Below are 15,686 nucleotides of genomic sequence, written 5' to 3'. Positions count from 1 at the left end.
AAGGGTTTTAGACTAGATCTAAACAGATGAAGCTTCTGATTACTCTGGAGCAGGACTCTTCAGTGTGATGCCAGAACCCCAATGCCAGCACTACCTGCGCGTTTGGGAAAGGCAGACCCCTTCATCTTTGGAGCGAGGAAGACTAGAGCCTGAATCTTGATTCTACCAGTCTGACGCTGGGTGGCTTGCTCAGGTTTTAAGCCTTGGTCTCGATCCCCAGCCCTGTAAGTCTACAGGGATGATACTGACTTGACAGGGGGAATCATGATGAGTATTAGCGATAATATAAGTGAAGCCCCTCCTATGACAAGGACACAGGAAATAAAAACCATTACTTCTATTGGTTCTATGCTGCGGGAGCAAGCTTCCAAAATGGCTCCCAATGATCCCTAACTTCCAGTATTCACACCCTCCTGTAATCCCCTTCCCCTAGAAGGTGAGCTGGACCCACTGGGTCGCTTTTACTGAACAGAATATGGCAAAAGTGGCGGGACATCATTTCTAAGGTTAGGTTAACAATAAGACTCCGGCTTCCATCTTGCTCCCTCATGTGCCTGCTCTGATGGAAGCCATCTGTCATGCTGTGAGTTACCCCATGGAGAAGCCCACGTGATGAGAAACACAAGAAGGTCACTGGCTGACATCCAGGAAGGAACTGAAGCCTCCAATCTCATGCATCTCCACTGCAAGAAAAGGAATCCTGCCAACCGTTGACTATGTGCATAAGCTTAAAAACAGATCCTCCCCCAGATGAGCATTAAGATGAGACTGCAGCCCCAGCCAATACCTTGAGTGCAGCCTTGTGAGATAACCTCAGCCAGGAGCACCGAGCAACGCTATGCCTGGGTTCCTGAGCCATAGGAACTATGAGCTTAATAAATGTTCACTGTTTTAAGTCACGAAATACGTTTTGCAGCAATAGATAACTAATACACCCTGAAAACAACTGATTAAATTCAACCAGAGTGGCACATGGAGCCTCTACTTAAACACCATGTCCTCTGGGAAGGCTTTCAAAATCCTCCCGAGTTAGGTGACCCTATTTCCTCATGTTTCCCTATTAGACTATAAGCTACTGGAATGATCATGCCACCAAAACTAACATAGTGAGCACTCATTACTATTTCCAGGTTGTAAGTCCCTTAGTCTTCACGACAAACCTATGAAGCAAGTACTATTATTGCCCATTTCATAGGTGAAGAAACTGAGGCTCAGAGGGGCCAAGCTACTTGCCCAAGTCTTCAGTAATTATGTGGAAGCGCCAGGAAACCTGGCTCCAAAGTTGACATTTGTAATAATCATGCTGTACAGTTTTATGGATCTTGCCCAAGTTCACAAGTGGTAAATGAATTCAAACCCAGGTAGCTGAATACCAGACATAAAGTTCTTAAAGACTGTCCTCTCTACATACCTTCTGTTTTTAGGACAATAAGTGGAATAGCCTCACCTGGAGATCATCAGGATCTGGAACACAACGTACCTGTAAACACTAAGCTGGCATTTTCCAGTTCTTCTTGGGGAACTTTGAAGCTGAAGGATTCATTGTAGAAAGGATCAATTGTTCCTCTTAAGAAGGATGTCTTCTTTGTTTTCACAAGCTTGAGTCCATGTACCAGCTGGATTTTCACAAACGGGTCTGGGAATCGGACACAGCATTATACAATGTTGGAGCTCATGAAACTCAATCCATCCATCCAACTTGCCATCTATCTGATAACCCAACCATCTACCCATCCTTTCGTCACTCTTTATCCCCATCAATCCATTTATCTTTCCATCCATCAGTCCAGGTATCCACCCCTCCTTTTGTTCATCCATCTTCCCAGCCATCCGTCCATTATCCATTCCTCTCTCTTCCCCATCCAGCTGCTTATCTATTCATCCCCTTCTCTCTTCCTCCAGCCATCCAAGATTTATTGAGCTCCTTCCATGTGTCAAGCACTGTATGCATTTAACAGATGAAGAAACTGAAGACTCAAGATAGGAAATGATCTACTTAAGATCAGACTAGTGGGAGAAGAGTCAGACCCAGAGCCTGCCCTCATTTTTCTGCCCCTAGAAACCCATTACCTTGTCAGTGAGCCCATAGCACATACGTAGGAGTATCAGAATAGTAACTATCATTCTTAGATCACTTTCTAGTTTACAAAGAGATTTGCGTACCTTATCTAATATTTGTTGAAACAATCCAGTGAGATGGGTACTATTATTATCTCAATTTTTCAGATGGAGAAATTGAGGCTTATGGAGGTTAAATAACCTCTTCAAGGTCACATCATTTGTAAGCAGTAGAATTAGGACTTGGTTCAGGCAGTTTGACTTTGGAATGCTTAATCAGTTTATCATACTGACTTTCCCATGGTGATGAGTCTGAAACTCTCCAGCCTTAATACCATCCCCTCCAATGGCCCCTTCAAAACCTCTATTTTTATAATGTGGTTTTTGAGAATGCAAGTTGTCTTCTAAATGCAGCTGTCACCTTATAGCAAAAGTGATTTATTTTAGCTACTGTACTTAGAGGAGACAGTAGTTCCTCCACTGAGCTGAAGAGGTCCCAGAGACCCTGGCTACTTTCATGATAATATCCTTTGCTGTCAAGGGAGAAGCTACATACAGATGGAATGGAATCTGTTCCATTTCATTAAAAGTCATGCTTGAATTGGTTTGCTATACAGTCAGACACTTTAAATACAACAGTCTTTTCAGAGCTCAGATTTAAAAAGATTCAAGGTCTACTTGAAATGAGCTAGGGAAAAAAACATCAGGGTGTACCCCACACGCCCAGAGACCAGAAGGTGTGGTCAGTGCACACTACCGCCACCTGGAGCATAGCATCTGCATTGCAGGCATAGCATCTGGATAGGCAAGTAACTTCCTTGGGGCTGCGTGTATACAAAGAGCATGCAGAGGTCAGTAGTTATCACACGTGGTCTCAGTCAAATCCCCAGTTCAAATGGGTTACTGAGATGGCATCATTTACCTGCCTCATCCTAAGAGACATCTGATTCTTTATTTTTCCTCTTGGTCTAACATCCTAGTTCTAAAAGCTATTTGTTTACCCTCACAGGGTCTTCTTAATAGTCTCAGGAATGCAGGAAAAAAAAATCAAGCCCCATGTCAAACAAACAAAGGTGCTGTGTTAAGGAAAGGGGGAAGGAAGGGTCACACTGTACCTGAACCTTGGCTCACATCTGTCTGAAGAAGTTGCTTGGCTCGAATGACGTCAACGTTCAGTCTCCCAGCACTTGGGAGATAATTCAGCGACAGAAGCAGCTCCCCCAACTCTACCTCATTCTGCAGAGAAAAGAAATGGTTGGGAAGTTGCTTTTTTCTTGTATTCCTTTTTGTACCTAGCTTGCAGGAAAGTGATTCCAGCAGCTTATGAATGGGCTTCTGTGGGTGGATCGTTTGACACTGGGTGCCTCTTTCTTGGGCTTCTCTTAGCCTCTGCCCTCAATCATCCCACCTATCTCAGAAAGTTCTTTATTTTCTTAAAATACTTAGCAGTAGTAACAACAAAGCACTGATAATGATAATAAATACATGCTACATATCAAGTACCGTGCTAAGCATTTTCTGTGGAAAAAGTAGTTCAATCTCCACAATGAGTCTGTAACATGTTACTATTAACTCTCATTTAATAGATGAGGAAACTGAGGAACAGGATAGTGAAATCCCACGTTCAAGGCCACACAGCTAGAAAATGGCAGCACTGGTGTTTGGACCCAGGGAGGCTGATTCCAGACACTCCGACCACTGTGCTTTTCTGCCTCCCAACAGAAGTGGGAGCACCTATGTGGGCAAGAAATCTGTTCTCAACCTGGGGTCCACAACAGAGCCCTGGCTTCTAGCCTCACTATGGCAACACTCAGCCAGTGACATCCCTTGTTAAAAAATACCCATTCCAGGGCACCTGGGTGGCTCAGTCGGTTGGGCGACCGACTTCAGCTCAGGTCATGATCTCGCAGTCCGTGAGTTCAAGCCCCGCATCGGGCTCTGTGCTGACAGCTCAGAGCCTGAAGCCTGTTTCAGATTCTGTGTCTCCCTCTCTCTCTGACCCTCCCTCATTCATGCTCTGTCTCTCTCTGTCTCAAAAATAAATAAATGTTAAAAAAAAACATTTTTTTAAAATACCCATTCCTTTGATGTCAACACTACCATGCTTGTGAGAAATTCACCCAGAGCCTGATTCCACACTTCCAAAAGTACCAGGAAAACAGGAGGCCCCACTTCTCTGTCCCATTAAAAAAAAAAAAAAGTTATTGTAAAAACTTGCAACCATATACAGATTTACACAGGCCCATGTAATGAATCTCTATATACCCACCACCCAGTGGTAACAACGATCAACATCTTGCTAAAGGATGTTTCATCGTGTCTTAGTCTGTACTTGTCTTTGTTCATACAACAAAATACCATAGATTGGGTGGCTTATAAACCACAAAAACTTCTAACAGTCCTGAAAGCTGGGAGTTCAAGATCAGGGTGCCGGCATGGTTGGGTGAGGGCCATCTTCTGGGTCACAGGGTTCTTGTTGTGCCGTCACATGGTAGAAGGGACTGGGGAGCAATGTGGGCCCCTAATCCCATTCAAGGGGGCTCCACCTTCATAACCTAATTACCTCCCAAGGGCCCTCTCTTGCAACAGCATCACATTGGACGTTAGGATTCCAGCATATAAATTTTGGGAGGACACAAGCATTCAGAGCATAGCACATCTATACACCGACTTGCAAAAAATTTTAGCTGAAAGTTTTAAACCATGTCCCAGACATGATGTCATTTTACCTGTATATCCTTCAGAGTGTATCTCTAAATGACAAGAACATTAAAACAAATATTTTTAGTATGGGAAATTTCCAATCATATTCAAAAGAAAGCAAAAAAGTATAAGGAAACTCCTCATGTCCACCATCACTCAGATTCAATAATTATCTTGATTGACTTATACTCTCATTCAACTCCCCATATCATTCTGAAGTAATTCCCAAACATCATATGATCTTATCTATAATATTTTAGTATATATCTCTAAAAGATCAGATTGATCTATTCATCCATCCATGTAACCACCCGTGAGCTAGCCATCCTCCATCTATTTATTCATCCATCCATCCTTCCTCTACACATCAGCCATCCATCTTTCAGCCATCCATCATCCATCTATACTTCTTTTATCACTCTGTCCATCCACCTGCCCACCCATAATCTCTATCCCTTTTGGATATCAGTCATTCCAGCAAATTTACGTCAAGCGGCAGGCAGCTCTGGAACATAGTTTGGCACGTGGTAGATACTCAATAAACATGCGCTGACTGCATCCACAGTCAAGCCAAAAGATTTCTGGGCTGAGTGAGTTAGTTCCCAAACAAGAAGTAACCTCACACATTACCTCAGAGGTTACAAACTGTCAGCCTATAGATAGATGCATTTCATTTGGCCCACATCAAGTTGAAACATACTAAGTTGCTAATTATTATAAAAATCAAGAATCAAGACATCCCACTTTCAAAAAAAGTTCTGGATTTCTTGCCTTTCTTGAACAATGAAGGTCCGGCAAGGCTGGGCTCCACATCCCCACCTCGTAACATCTGGCCACAGTGCAGCCCACCCTCCCCACCCCCAGATGGAACCTGCCTGCTTCATTTCACTATGTCCCCATCTATCCTTCACTGCTTTACAGGCAAGCTTGCAGGTTTTTAAAGACAAGAATGGCCAACTCAGTGTGCTGATTCATCAGGGAAGTTCAGACAGCCCCTATACGCAGCTGTAAGGGGTTTCCCCCTTTTTCTTTAAGGCCTGGAAGACGCAGTATCCTCAGGGCCTGACTCTGCAGACATATTTATCCTGAGGCGAGAAATGCAGAGAATTCTCCAGGGAGAAGCATTCATATCCTTGTAGACTTAGAGCAAAGACTTTCCTGGTTGTACAACTAACCAGCTGCTCAACTCATGATACAGCTCTCCAGGTAGGGATCATAAGGTGTACTTCAGTCCACTGAGCTGGTAAAAAATAAATTCAACACATCTAATGTCATCGAGGGTAATTCATTTAGAGATAGGCCCAACTGAGGGACAAAACTGTATGGCAGGAAATCAGCCTACAGAGATAGACCAGTGGTTCTCATATGGGGACAATGTTGCCGCCCTTAACTCCCCCGGGGACATTTTCACTCTCTAAAGACATTTTGGGTTGTCACAACTGAGGTGGGGGACGCTAGGGAAGCTAGTGGGTAGAGGTCAGGGATGCTGCTCAACATCCTGCAGTGTACAAGACCGCCCCTCCCACCCCGCAAAACAAAGAATGGTCCAGCCCGAAATGGCAACAGTGCTCAGACTGAGACACGGGTTAGAAGAGAGAAAGGGGGACAGATGTCTCTTTTAGGATAACAAAAGAAGGAAATATCCGTCGACTCCATAGTTCCATTTGCAGGAATTACCCCATCAATGTACCTCACTGTGTGTCAAGATGTGCACACAAGGTCTCTGACCCTCCCCCATTCATGCTCTGTCTCTCTCTGTCTCAAAAATAAATAAACGTAAAAAAAAAAAAATTAAAAAAAAAAAAATGGGGCGCCTGGGTGGCTCAGTCGGTTAAGCGGCTGACTTCGGCTCAGGTCATGATCTCGCGGTCTGTGAGTTCGAGCCCAGCCCCGCGTCGGGCTCTGTGCTGACAGCTCAGAGCCTGGAGCCTGTTTCAGATTCTGTGTCTCCCTCTCTCTCTGACCCTCCCTCATTCATGCTCTGTCTCTCTCTGTCTCAAAAATAAATAAACGTTAAAAAAAAATTAAAAAAAAAAAAGATGTGCACACAAGGATAATAAATACAGTATCATGACCTTGATAGATTGATTGTAGGCCATGCCATGCAAGGAGTGGGGAACAACACAGTCCCTGCCTCCATGAACATACACTGTGGTTGGACAGACAGAGAGTAAACAGACTAAAAAAGGCACAAATGGGGGCACCTCGGTTGGTTAAGCATCTGACTCTTGCTTTTGGCTCAGGTCATGATCATGAGTTTGAGCCCCATGCTGTCATTGCAGAGCCTGCTTGGGATTCTCTCCCCCTCTCTGCCCCTTCCCCACTCGCACACTCTCTCAAAATAAATAAATAAACTTAAAAGAAAAAAAAAGTCACAAATGAGGTGATTTCAGATAATGCTGAATATGAGGGGTGGCTGTGTGGCTCAGTCAGTTAAGCATCCGACTTCGGCTCAGGTCATGATCTCATGATTCGTGGGTTCAAGCCCCGCATTGGGCTCTGTGCTGACAGCTCAGAGCCTGGAGACTGCTTCGGATTCTGTGTCTCCCTCTCTCTGTGCTCCTCCCCACTCACTCTCTCTGACTCTCTCTCTCAAAAATAAACATTAGGGGCGCCTGGGTGGCGCAGTCGGTTAGGCGTCCGACTTCAGCCAGGTCACGATCTCACGGTCCGTGAGTTCGAGCCCCGCGTCGGGCTCTGGGCTGATGGCTCAGAGCCTGGAGCCTGTTTCCGATTCTGTGTCTCCCTCTCTCTCTGCCCCTCCCCCGTTCATGCTCTGTCTCTCTCTGTCCCAAAAATAAATCAACGTTGAAAAAAAAAAAAATTAAAAAAAAAAAATAAAAAATAAACATAAAAAATTAAAGAAAAAAATTTTTAATTAAAAAAAAAAAAGAAAAATCCAGCAGGGTAGGGAGATGAGGGACGTTTCTGGGGCGCGGGAAATACTCTGTATCTTGATTATAGTGGCAGTTACATGCATGCATTTGCCAAAAATCAACAAGCTACGTATTTAAAAATGTATGTATTTATCGTATGTAAATTATACCTTAATAAAGTTGATTAAAAGGGGAGATATGAAATAACCAAACAGGGAAGAATATTATTAGCATTTGTCAGACCTCGGACATGGTTACCTGGGTATTTGTTTTATTCTTTTAAGTTAGAAATATTTCATTTAAAAACATAACACAAACATTTAAAAAGCAAGCACGAAATCCTAGGCAGGGTAAGAGAATGGTGACTGGTGGGGCACATGTGGGGGCCGTCACGTCAGCCAGGGCGCTCAGGCAAGGCCTCTGTGAGGTGAGGTTTGAGGAAGGCCTAATGGAAGTGAGGTGGAGAGGGGGACACACCAGGCAGAGGGGTGGGAAGAGGGAGAGATTCAGGAAGAGAATGAAGGCCAGAGTGGCTGGAGTGAGCTAAGAGGTGGATTCTAGAAAGATCCATGTCAGCTAAAGAAAGCTGCCCAGAGGCTGACCTGTGGGAGTACGTCCACCCCAGAGGTCCTTACAGGAAATGGAAAAAGGAGCAAGGCCAGCTACAGGGCTCTCAGCGCCTAAGGGGCCCTCAAGCCCTTTCCAGAGTGAAGAGAGTTGCTCTTTTCCTCTTGGGGGGGGGGGGGGGGGGCATTGACCAAACTTCAACAAGGCAGCTGCTAGTGTCATCCTCTATCTTCCGCTTTCTAAGAAAATTGTTTTTCATGTCAAAAAAAAAAAAAAAAAGCTCTTTTATTCCTCTTTCTCCTCGAAGGTTATGAGCAGCTGCTCTCTCCAGCTCTCCCCCACCCTCGCCTCCAACACACAACTATCAAGGTTTTCACGCTGTATTTTTCCAAGGGAAGTGGTCCCATTGATCCACTACTCCTTCTCTCTGCCTCACCTTGGGAGTGATCAATTTGCAAGACAGTTGTCTCAAATTCAGGGAACAGTTGGCAGAAATAAAAAAGAGGGCTAGTTGAGCAATATCCAAGGGTTCACTGATTTATTTAATTAACACTTATTCTACAGTTACTCAGTCCTAGGCACCGGGACATCATGATTGTGATAATTATGGCAAACCTGTATTGCGAAATCACCCTGGGGCAGGCACTGACTCTGGCTCATTTCTGCCCCTCAACAGCTCTGGAGGTTCCCATGTTAGAGGAAAGAATCTGGGCTCAGAGAAGCCGAGTGACGTGCTCAAGATCACATTATAAATAAGGACAGGAGGCAAGCTCAGCCCGCTCATTAACTCTTATAAAATGTGGCTGGTAACGAAAGTACAATGCCACCAACAATTCGGCTTATGGGTGGGGAGCAGGAAAGATACAAAAACAAATCAAAATTCCAGTGGCCTCACACTCACTGGGTTGGCTAGAAAAACAACAACAACAACCACAAAATAGCAAGTGTTGATGCAGATGTGGAGAAATTGGAAGCCTGGGTGCTGCTGGTGGGAATATAAAATGGTGTCGCCACTGTGCTACTTGCCTGGCTCTTCCTCAAAAGGATAAACCTAGAGTTACCACATGACCCAGAAATCCTTCTTGGTATTTCCATTCTCCCAAGAGAACAGAAAAACTTGTACGTGAATCTTCATGGTTGCACTATTCACAATAGCCAAAAGGTGGAAGTGGGCCAAATGTCCACGAATGGATGAATGGATGAACAAAATGTAGCATAACCATAGGACAGAAAGTTATAAAAGGGAATGAAGTAGTGATACATGCTACAATATTTTGTAGGTGAACCCTGGAAACATTATGGTAGCCGAAAGAAGCCAGATACAAAATCACTTATGGTATGATTCTATTTCTGAGACATCCAGAACAGGTAAATCTAGACTGACAGAGAGCAAATTGGTGGTTGCTAGGATCTGTAGGAGACAGGCTGGGGGCTAGCGGGACAGATATGGGGAGTGACTCCTTAGTGGGCATGGGTCTCCTCTGGAATGATGAAAATATTCTGGAACTAGAGAGAGGTGATGGTTACACAACACCGAGAACGTACTAAATGCCACTGAGCTGTATACACTTTAAAATGGTTAGATTGAGCGGCACCTGGGTGGCTTAGTTCGTTAAGCGACCATCTCTTGATTTCGGCTCAGGTTGTGATCTCGTGGTCACGGGATCAAGCCCTGCATCAGCCTCTGTGCTGAGTGAAGCCTGCTTGGGATTCCCCCTCTCCCTCTGCTGTCTCTAAATAAAGAAATAATCTTGAAAACAAAAGTTTAGATTGATATTATGTAAATTTTACCTCAGTGAAAACAAATTATGGGTCCTAAGTGTTAATGAGCCACATAAACCTGACCTAGTGCAAGACATAGTAAAGTACAACCCATTCTTGGGAGGGGCATAGTCAGGGAAGGCTTCCCAGAGGAGGCATTCAAGTTAAGTATTTTTTTTAAATGTTTTATTATTTATTTTTGAGAGAGAGAGAGAAAGAGACAGACAGACAGAGCATGAGTGGGGGAGGGGCAGAGAGAGAGGGAGACACAGAATCTGAAGCAGGCTCTAGGCTCTGGGCTGTCAGCACAGGCACAGAGCCTGACATGGGGCTCGAACCCACGAACCGTGAGATCACAACCTGAGCCAGAGTCGGATGCTTGACCGACTGAGCCACCCAGGTGTGCCCCTCGAGTTAAGTCTTTCTTTAAAAAAAAAATTTTTTTTAACATTTATTTATTTTTGAGACAGAGAGAGACAGAGCATGAACAGGGGAGGGGCAGAGAGAGAGGGAGACACAGAATCTGAAACAGGCTCCAGGCTCTGAGCTGTCAGCACAGAGCCCGACGCGGGGCTCAAATTCACGGACCGTGAGATCATGACCTGAGCCGAAGTCGGACGCTTAACCGACCAAGCCACCCAGGCGCCCCTCGAGTTAAGTCTTTCAAGATAAGTAGGATGGGGGTGCCTGGCTGGCCCAGTTGGTGGAGCACGAGACTCTTGTTCTTGGGATTGTGAGTTTCAAGCCTGCCATTGGGTGTGGAGATTACTTAAAAAAAAAAAGAGGGGCGCCCGGGTGGCTCAGTAGGTTAAGTGTTGGACTCCTGATTTTGGCTCAGGTCATGTTCTCACAGTTTACGAGATCAAGCCCCGAGCTGGGCTCTGCACTGAGCAGGGAGCCTGCCTGGGATTCTCTCTCTCTGCCCTCCCCTGCTCATGCTCTCTCTCTCTCTCTCTCTGTCTCAAAATAAATAAACTTAAAAAGGTAAGTAGGATGTATTAACTAACTGTATCATGGTAATCACTTCAAAATATATGTGTATCAAATCATGACATTGTACACCTTCAACTTACATATTGTTATATGTTACCTATATCTCAATAAAACTAGGACAAAAAAGATAGGTAGGATTTTGCCCAGGAAATATTTCAGGGAAGGACACTCCATGCAGATGGACCCGAGTAACAGAACCGTGCACTGCAGTCCCACTACCCTTTGCTGTTCTGGTCCTGAGGTTCTTGATCTCAAAAGATAAAGTCCCAAGTAACTTGCTATTAACAGTAAAGCAGGCAAAGATGGTTACTAATTTGGATTTCTAAATAAATTAATGAAGATTCTCTTCACAAATAACATCACCCCCACTTATTTGTACTCTTGGTTTTTATATTTTCCTTTGCTTTTCAAATGGGGAAGATGATGCTGGCTTCACCCTCAGGCGGAACAGGTATGTGCTGTGGATACCCTCAACCTGCATTTCAAGTAAAAAAAAGAGAGGGGGCGCCTGGGTGGCTCAGTCGGGTAAGCGTCTGATGTCGGCTGAGGTCATGATCTCACGGTCTGTGGGTTCGAGTCCCGCGTCGGGCTCTGTGCTGACAGCTCGGAGCCTGAAGCCTGCTTCGGATTCTGTGTCTCCCTCTCTCTCTGATCTCCCCTGCTCACACTCTGTCTTTCTCTCAAAAATAAACTAAAAAAACATATAAAAATTTAAAAAAGAGAGAGAAATACATTTTGGGGCAAGAATTTAATATTTGATATTCAGAAATAATTCTGAAGTAATCACTGTGGAGAAAGTCAACCATTGCTGTTCTCTTGAGTGACTTATGATGACAGGTCCCATAATTTTCAGGGCTTGGGATCTCAAGGTTGTATCTCAGCCCAGCCCCCAAGAAAGTGGAGGGTTCTCACTAAACTCAGGGCCTTTGTTCCAGAATGTGTGACACATCTGAACAATAACATCCACTCAGACATCAAAAACTACGGCTCTAAACAATCTGAAGGCAAAAATGTCCCTGGAGGATTCCTGAAGACAGCATCTTCCTTGTCCCTCCTCCCTAGAAATATCCGATGCTAAATTTGAAAGCTGACCGGTGGCCAGATGGTAAGGAACTTAGATTACAGAACAGAAAAAGCAGGACCATCTAGCTCAATAACTCCCCAACCTGCCCCACCCTCCCCAGAAGAATCATGGAATTTATGGTGATCTTTGTGGACACCCATGAAGTATTGGCCCCTGAAACTTACATCAACCTGGGGCAATTTTTCCCTCCCTCACACCTCTAGGGACATTTGGCAATGTCTGGAGAGATTTTTTGTTGTCACAAATTGGGAGGGGGTTGCTACTGACGTGTGGGGGGTTGAGGCCAGGGATGCTGTTAAAAATCCTAAGAAGTGCAGGATACCTCCACCCCACCCCCCAACAAAGAATAATCTGGCCCAAAATATCAACAGTACTGAAATATTAACTAATATTCTCTTCGTATCCATGATTCTAGCCTGGACAAATGTTAGTACCAACCAAAGACTGAATTTTTCTCCAATAGATATGACGAGAGTCTATTCACTACCTCAGCTAAGCTTGTCTTGGGTCTTCTTCTCCAGATTGAAGGAGGCCAAAGTACCAGCTGGAAACCACATATCAAGTACAATTTCTATCCTTCTGCTTCCTCTTTGAGACTTTCTTCTTTGCTGTAAGCAGAAACCCAAGCACCCGACACAAAACCCAGGAAGTGGGCTCAGCCTCCCCAGGAAGAACGGATTGCTTATTCTGGGAGATTGCTTATTCTCCAACGCTATGAAGTCTCCCTTCTCCCACCCAAATTTAGTCAGATAAGGTTGGCATGTCAGAGCTGGATAATTTGGTCCAACACTCTGGTTTAGAAAAGAAAACAGAACCGGGCCATTCTCTTGCTTCCCTAATTAACACCCTCCATCCACCGCTCTTAGAATGAAATCCAAAGTCCTTAGCCTAATCTAGGGGTGCCTGGCTGGCTCAGTCTGAAGAGCATGTGACTCTTGATCACATGGGTCATGGGTTTGAACCCCACCTTGGGTAGAGAGATTACTTAAATAAATAAACTTTAAAACAACAACAATAACAAGTCCTTCGCCTCATCTACAACAAGATTCGTCAACCTCGGTACTATCTGGGGCTAGATCATTCTGTCTTGTGGGGGCAGTCCTGTGCACTGTAGGATGTTTAACAGCATCCCTGGCTACATCTACTCGATGACAGTAGCATACCATCCCCAAGTGTGACAACCCCAAATGTCTCTCTACATCACCAAACATCCTCTGAGGGCAAAACCCCCCAACTGGGAACCAATGCTCTGCCAGGATCTAAATAATTTGACCCCAGCCTACACCTCAGACCTCACCCGCCAGCCCCATCTGCCTTCTTTCTATTCCTTGAAAACAAGACCATTTCTGCCGCAGGGTCTTTGCACCTGCTATTGCCTCAGCTTGGGAACATCAACTCAAACATCACCGCCTCAACCACACTTTCCAAGACCACCCAGCTGAAGATAGTCCCCGAGCCTCCCTCCCTCTCAATTGCTTGTTTTCAGCACCTACTTTATTTCTGATAAAGGCACTTTGTCCTTATCTGATATTTTCTGGTTCTCCATGGAGGCAAGGACATTATCCATCCATTATCCACAACTACATTCACAACACACGGAGGAACTTCAATCCAGATGACCATGAGAACGAGCTATGCAGCCCTGACGTGGAGGCCTGCTACCACTACATCACGGTCCAGAGAGGGGGCCCCATGTCTGTTGCCTGCCCCCCGACCTCAAGAGAAGTGAAGCGGAGTTGGCAGACAAAAGCCAGGGGACAGGTGCCATTTCTACCTTTTCTCATTTTAACGCAATGTCACAAATAAACAGGCCTGGTTTCCTTTTTTAAGAGTCCGATGAGCTGAATTTGGTTGAGCCACGTGGGGTGGGCTTGGGAGGATGGAAATAGACCATCTGTAAATTACTCAAAAGAATCCAGAAGCCATCCTCTCCGCAACCCCCCAGCAGCCGGCTTGTACAAATGCTGCTCCGTTCTCTACCCAGACAAAAATTCGCTCTCCCTGCAGCCTTTGAAAACAGCTAAATTCTAATCAATAAAAAGGAAATCAAAGAAAACCATTTGGGACAAAAGACACTTTCTGGGGAAAACAACAGCCTGGCTCTCCTCCTGAGACTCGTCCTTTTAAGTGCTTCTAAATGGCGCTCTAGCTCTGGCCCTTGCTCACCGAGCAGAGGGTTTCAGAGGTATGCACACAACTTTTAACGAGGCCCAAAGAAGCCTGCTCTGTGTTTCCCTGACTTTGTTCTCATGTGTTGGGAGAAACCCTTTGTCTCTTAATTTACTGTGTAAACAATTAAAATAGGAACGGATTTTTTAAAAAGCGAAATCCAACAATAATCCCAGCACTTTACACGTTTCATCACATGCTTCCTTTTCTCCACTGCTGCCCCACCCCCATCCCAAGTGTGTGGCTTGAACTCATGACCCCAAGATCAAGAGTCACAAGTTCTACTCACCAAGCCAGCCAGGCACCCACAAAGCTTCATTTTTAATTAGTTATTTATTATTATTTATTTACTTACTTATTTTTCATTTTTTTTTTTAATTTTTTTTTCAACGTTTATTTATTTTTGGGACAGAGAGAGACAGAGCATGTACGGGGGAGGGGCAGAGAGAGAGGGAGACACAGAATCAGAAACAGGCTCCAGGCTCTGAGTCATCAGCCCAGAGCCCGACGCGGGGCTCGAACTCACGGAGCGCGAGATCGTGACCTGGCTGAAGTCGGACACTCAACCGACTGCGCCACCCAGGCGCCCCTTTATTTTTCATTTATTTTTGAGAGAGAGGGAGAAGGAGAGAATTCTGAAGCAGGGCTCGAGCTCACCCGATGTGGGGCTCGAACTCATGAACCCTGAGACCATGAGCTGAGCTGAAGGCAGATGCTAACCTGACTGAGACCCTTAAGTTTCATTTTTAATGTCTATGCAGAATATTCCATTAGGCTGAAATACTGTAACTTATTTTAACCGTTTTCCTATCGCTAGGTACTTAGGTTATTTTTTTTTTTAATTTTTTTTAACATTTATTCATTTTTGAGAGTGAGAGAGACAGAGCATGAGTGGAAGAGGGGCAGAGAGAGAGGCAGACAGAATCCGAAGCAGGCTCCAGGCTCTGAGCTGTCAGCACAGGGCCCAACCTGGCACCCAAACTCACAGACTGCGAGATCATGACCTGAGCTAAAGTTGGATGCTTAACGGACTGAGCCACCCAGGCGCCCCAATTTTTTTTTTTTTTTAATTTGAGAGAGCACAAGCAGAAGAGAGGGACAGAGGGGGAGGAGAGAGAGAGAATCTTAAGCAGGCTCTACACTCAGCATGGAGCCCATTGTGGGGTTCCATCCCACGACCCTGGGATCATGAGCAGAGCCAAAATCAAGAGTCAGATACTCAACTCACTGAGCCACACAGGCACCCTGCTATGCACTTAGGTTATTTTTAATGACCTAAAATTGAGCACTTTGGTATTTTTCTTCTTTCAGATTACATCCTTCCAATAAAACCCATCAGTGGTATTACTGGGTCAAAGAATATATCAAGATATATAAAAAACATCCAAATATTTTTATGCTGCTCAATATCAACTGCCAGACCAGCCCAAAGGGCTAAAATAACTTCATGGCAACCAGCAGGATAGAAATCTCCT

General features: G+C 44.8%; 1 protein-coding gene across 1 annotated transcript in view; it reads right to left on the bottom strand.

The window, feature by feature from the left end:
• Nucleotides 1-15,686, bottom strand: part of SYT17 (synaptotagmin 17) — an 83,324-nt gene that overhangs the window by 30,331 nt on the left and 37,307 nt on the right. The window contains exons 6-7 of the mRNA XM_047839336.1: nt 3,174-3,294; nt 1,481-1,636 (exon numbers count right to left, since the gene is read on the bottom strand). Coding sequence (XP_047695292.1) covers nt 1,481-1,636; nt 3,174-3,294 — 277 coding nt within the window. The remainder of the gene's footprint in view (nt 1-1,480; nt 1,637-3,173; nt 3,295-15,686) is intronic.

Source organism: Prionailurus viverrinus, chromosome E3 (assembly GCF_022837055.1).
Source record: "Prionailurus viverrinus isolate Anna chromosome E3, UM_Priviv_1.0, whole genome shotgun sequence".
NCBI classification, from domain to species: Eukaryota; Metazoa; Chordata; class Mammalia; order Carnivora; family Felidae; genus Prionailurus; species Prionailurus viverrinus.
The sequence above is the reverse complement of the archived record's forward strand: the minus strand, read 5'-3'. Positions and strand labels throughout refer to the sequence as shown.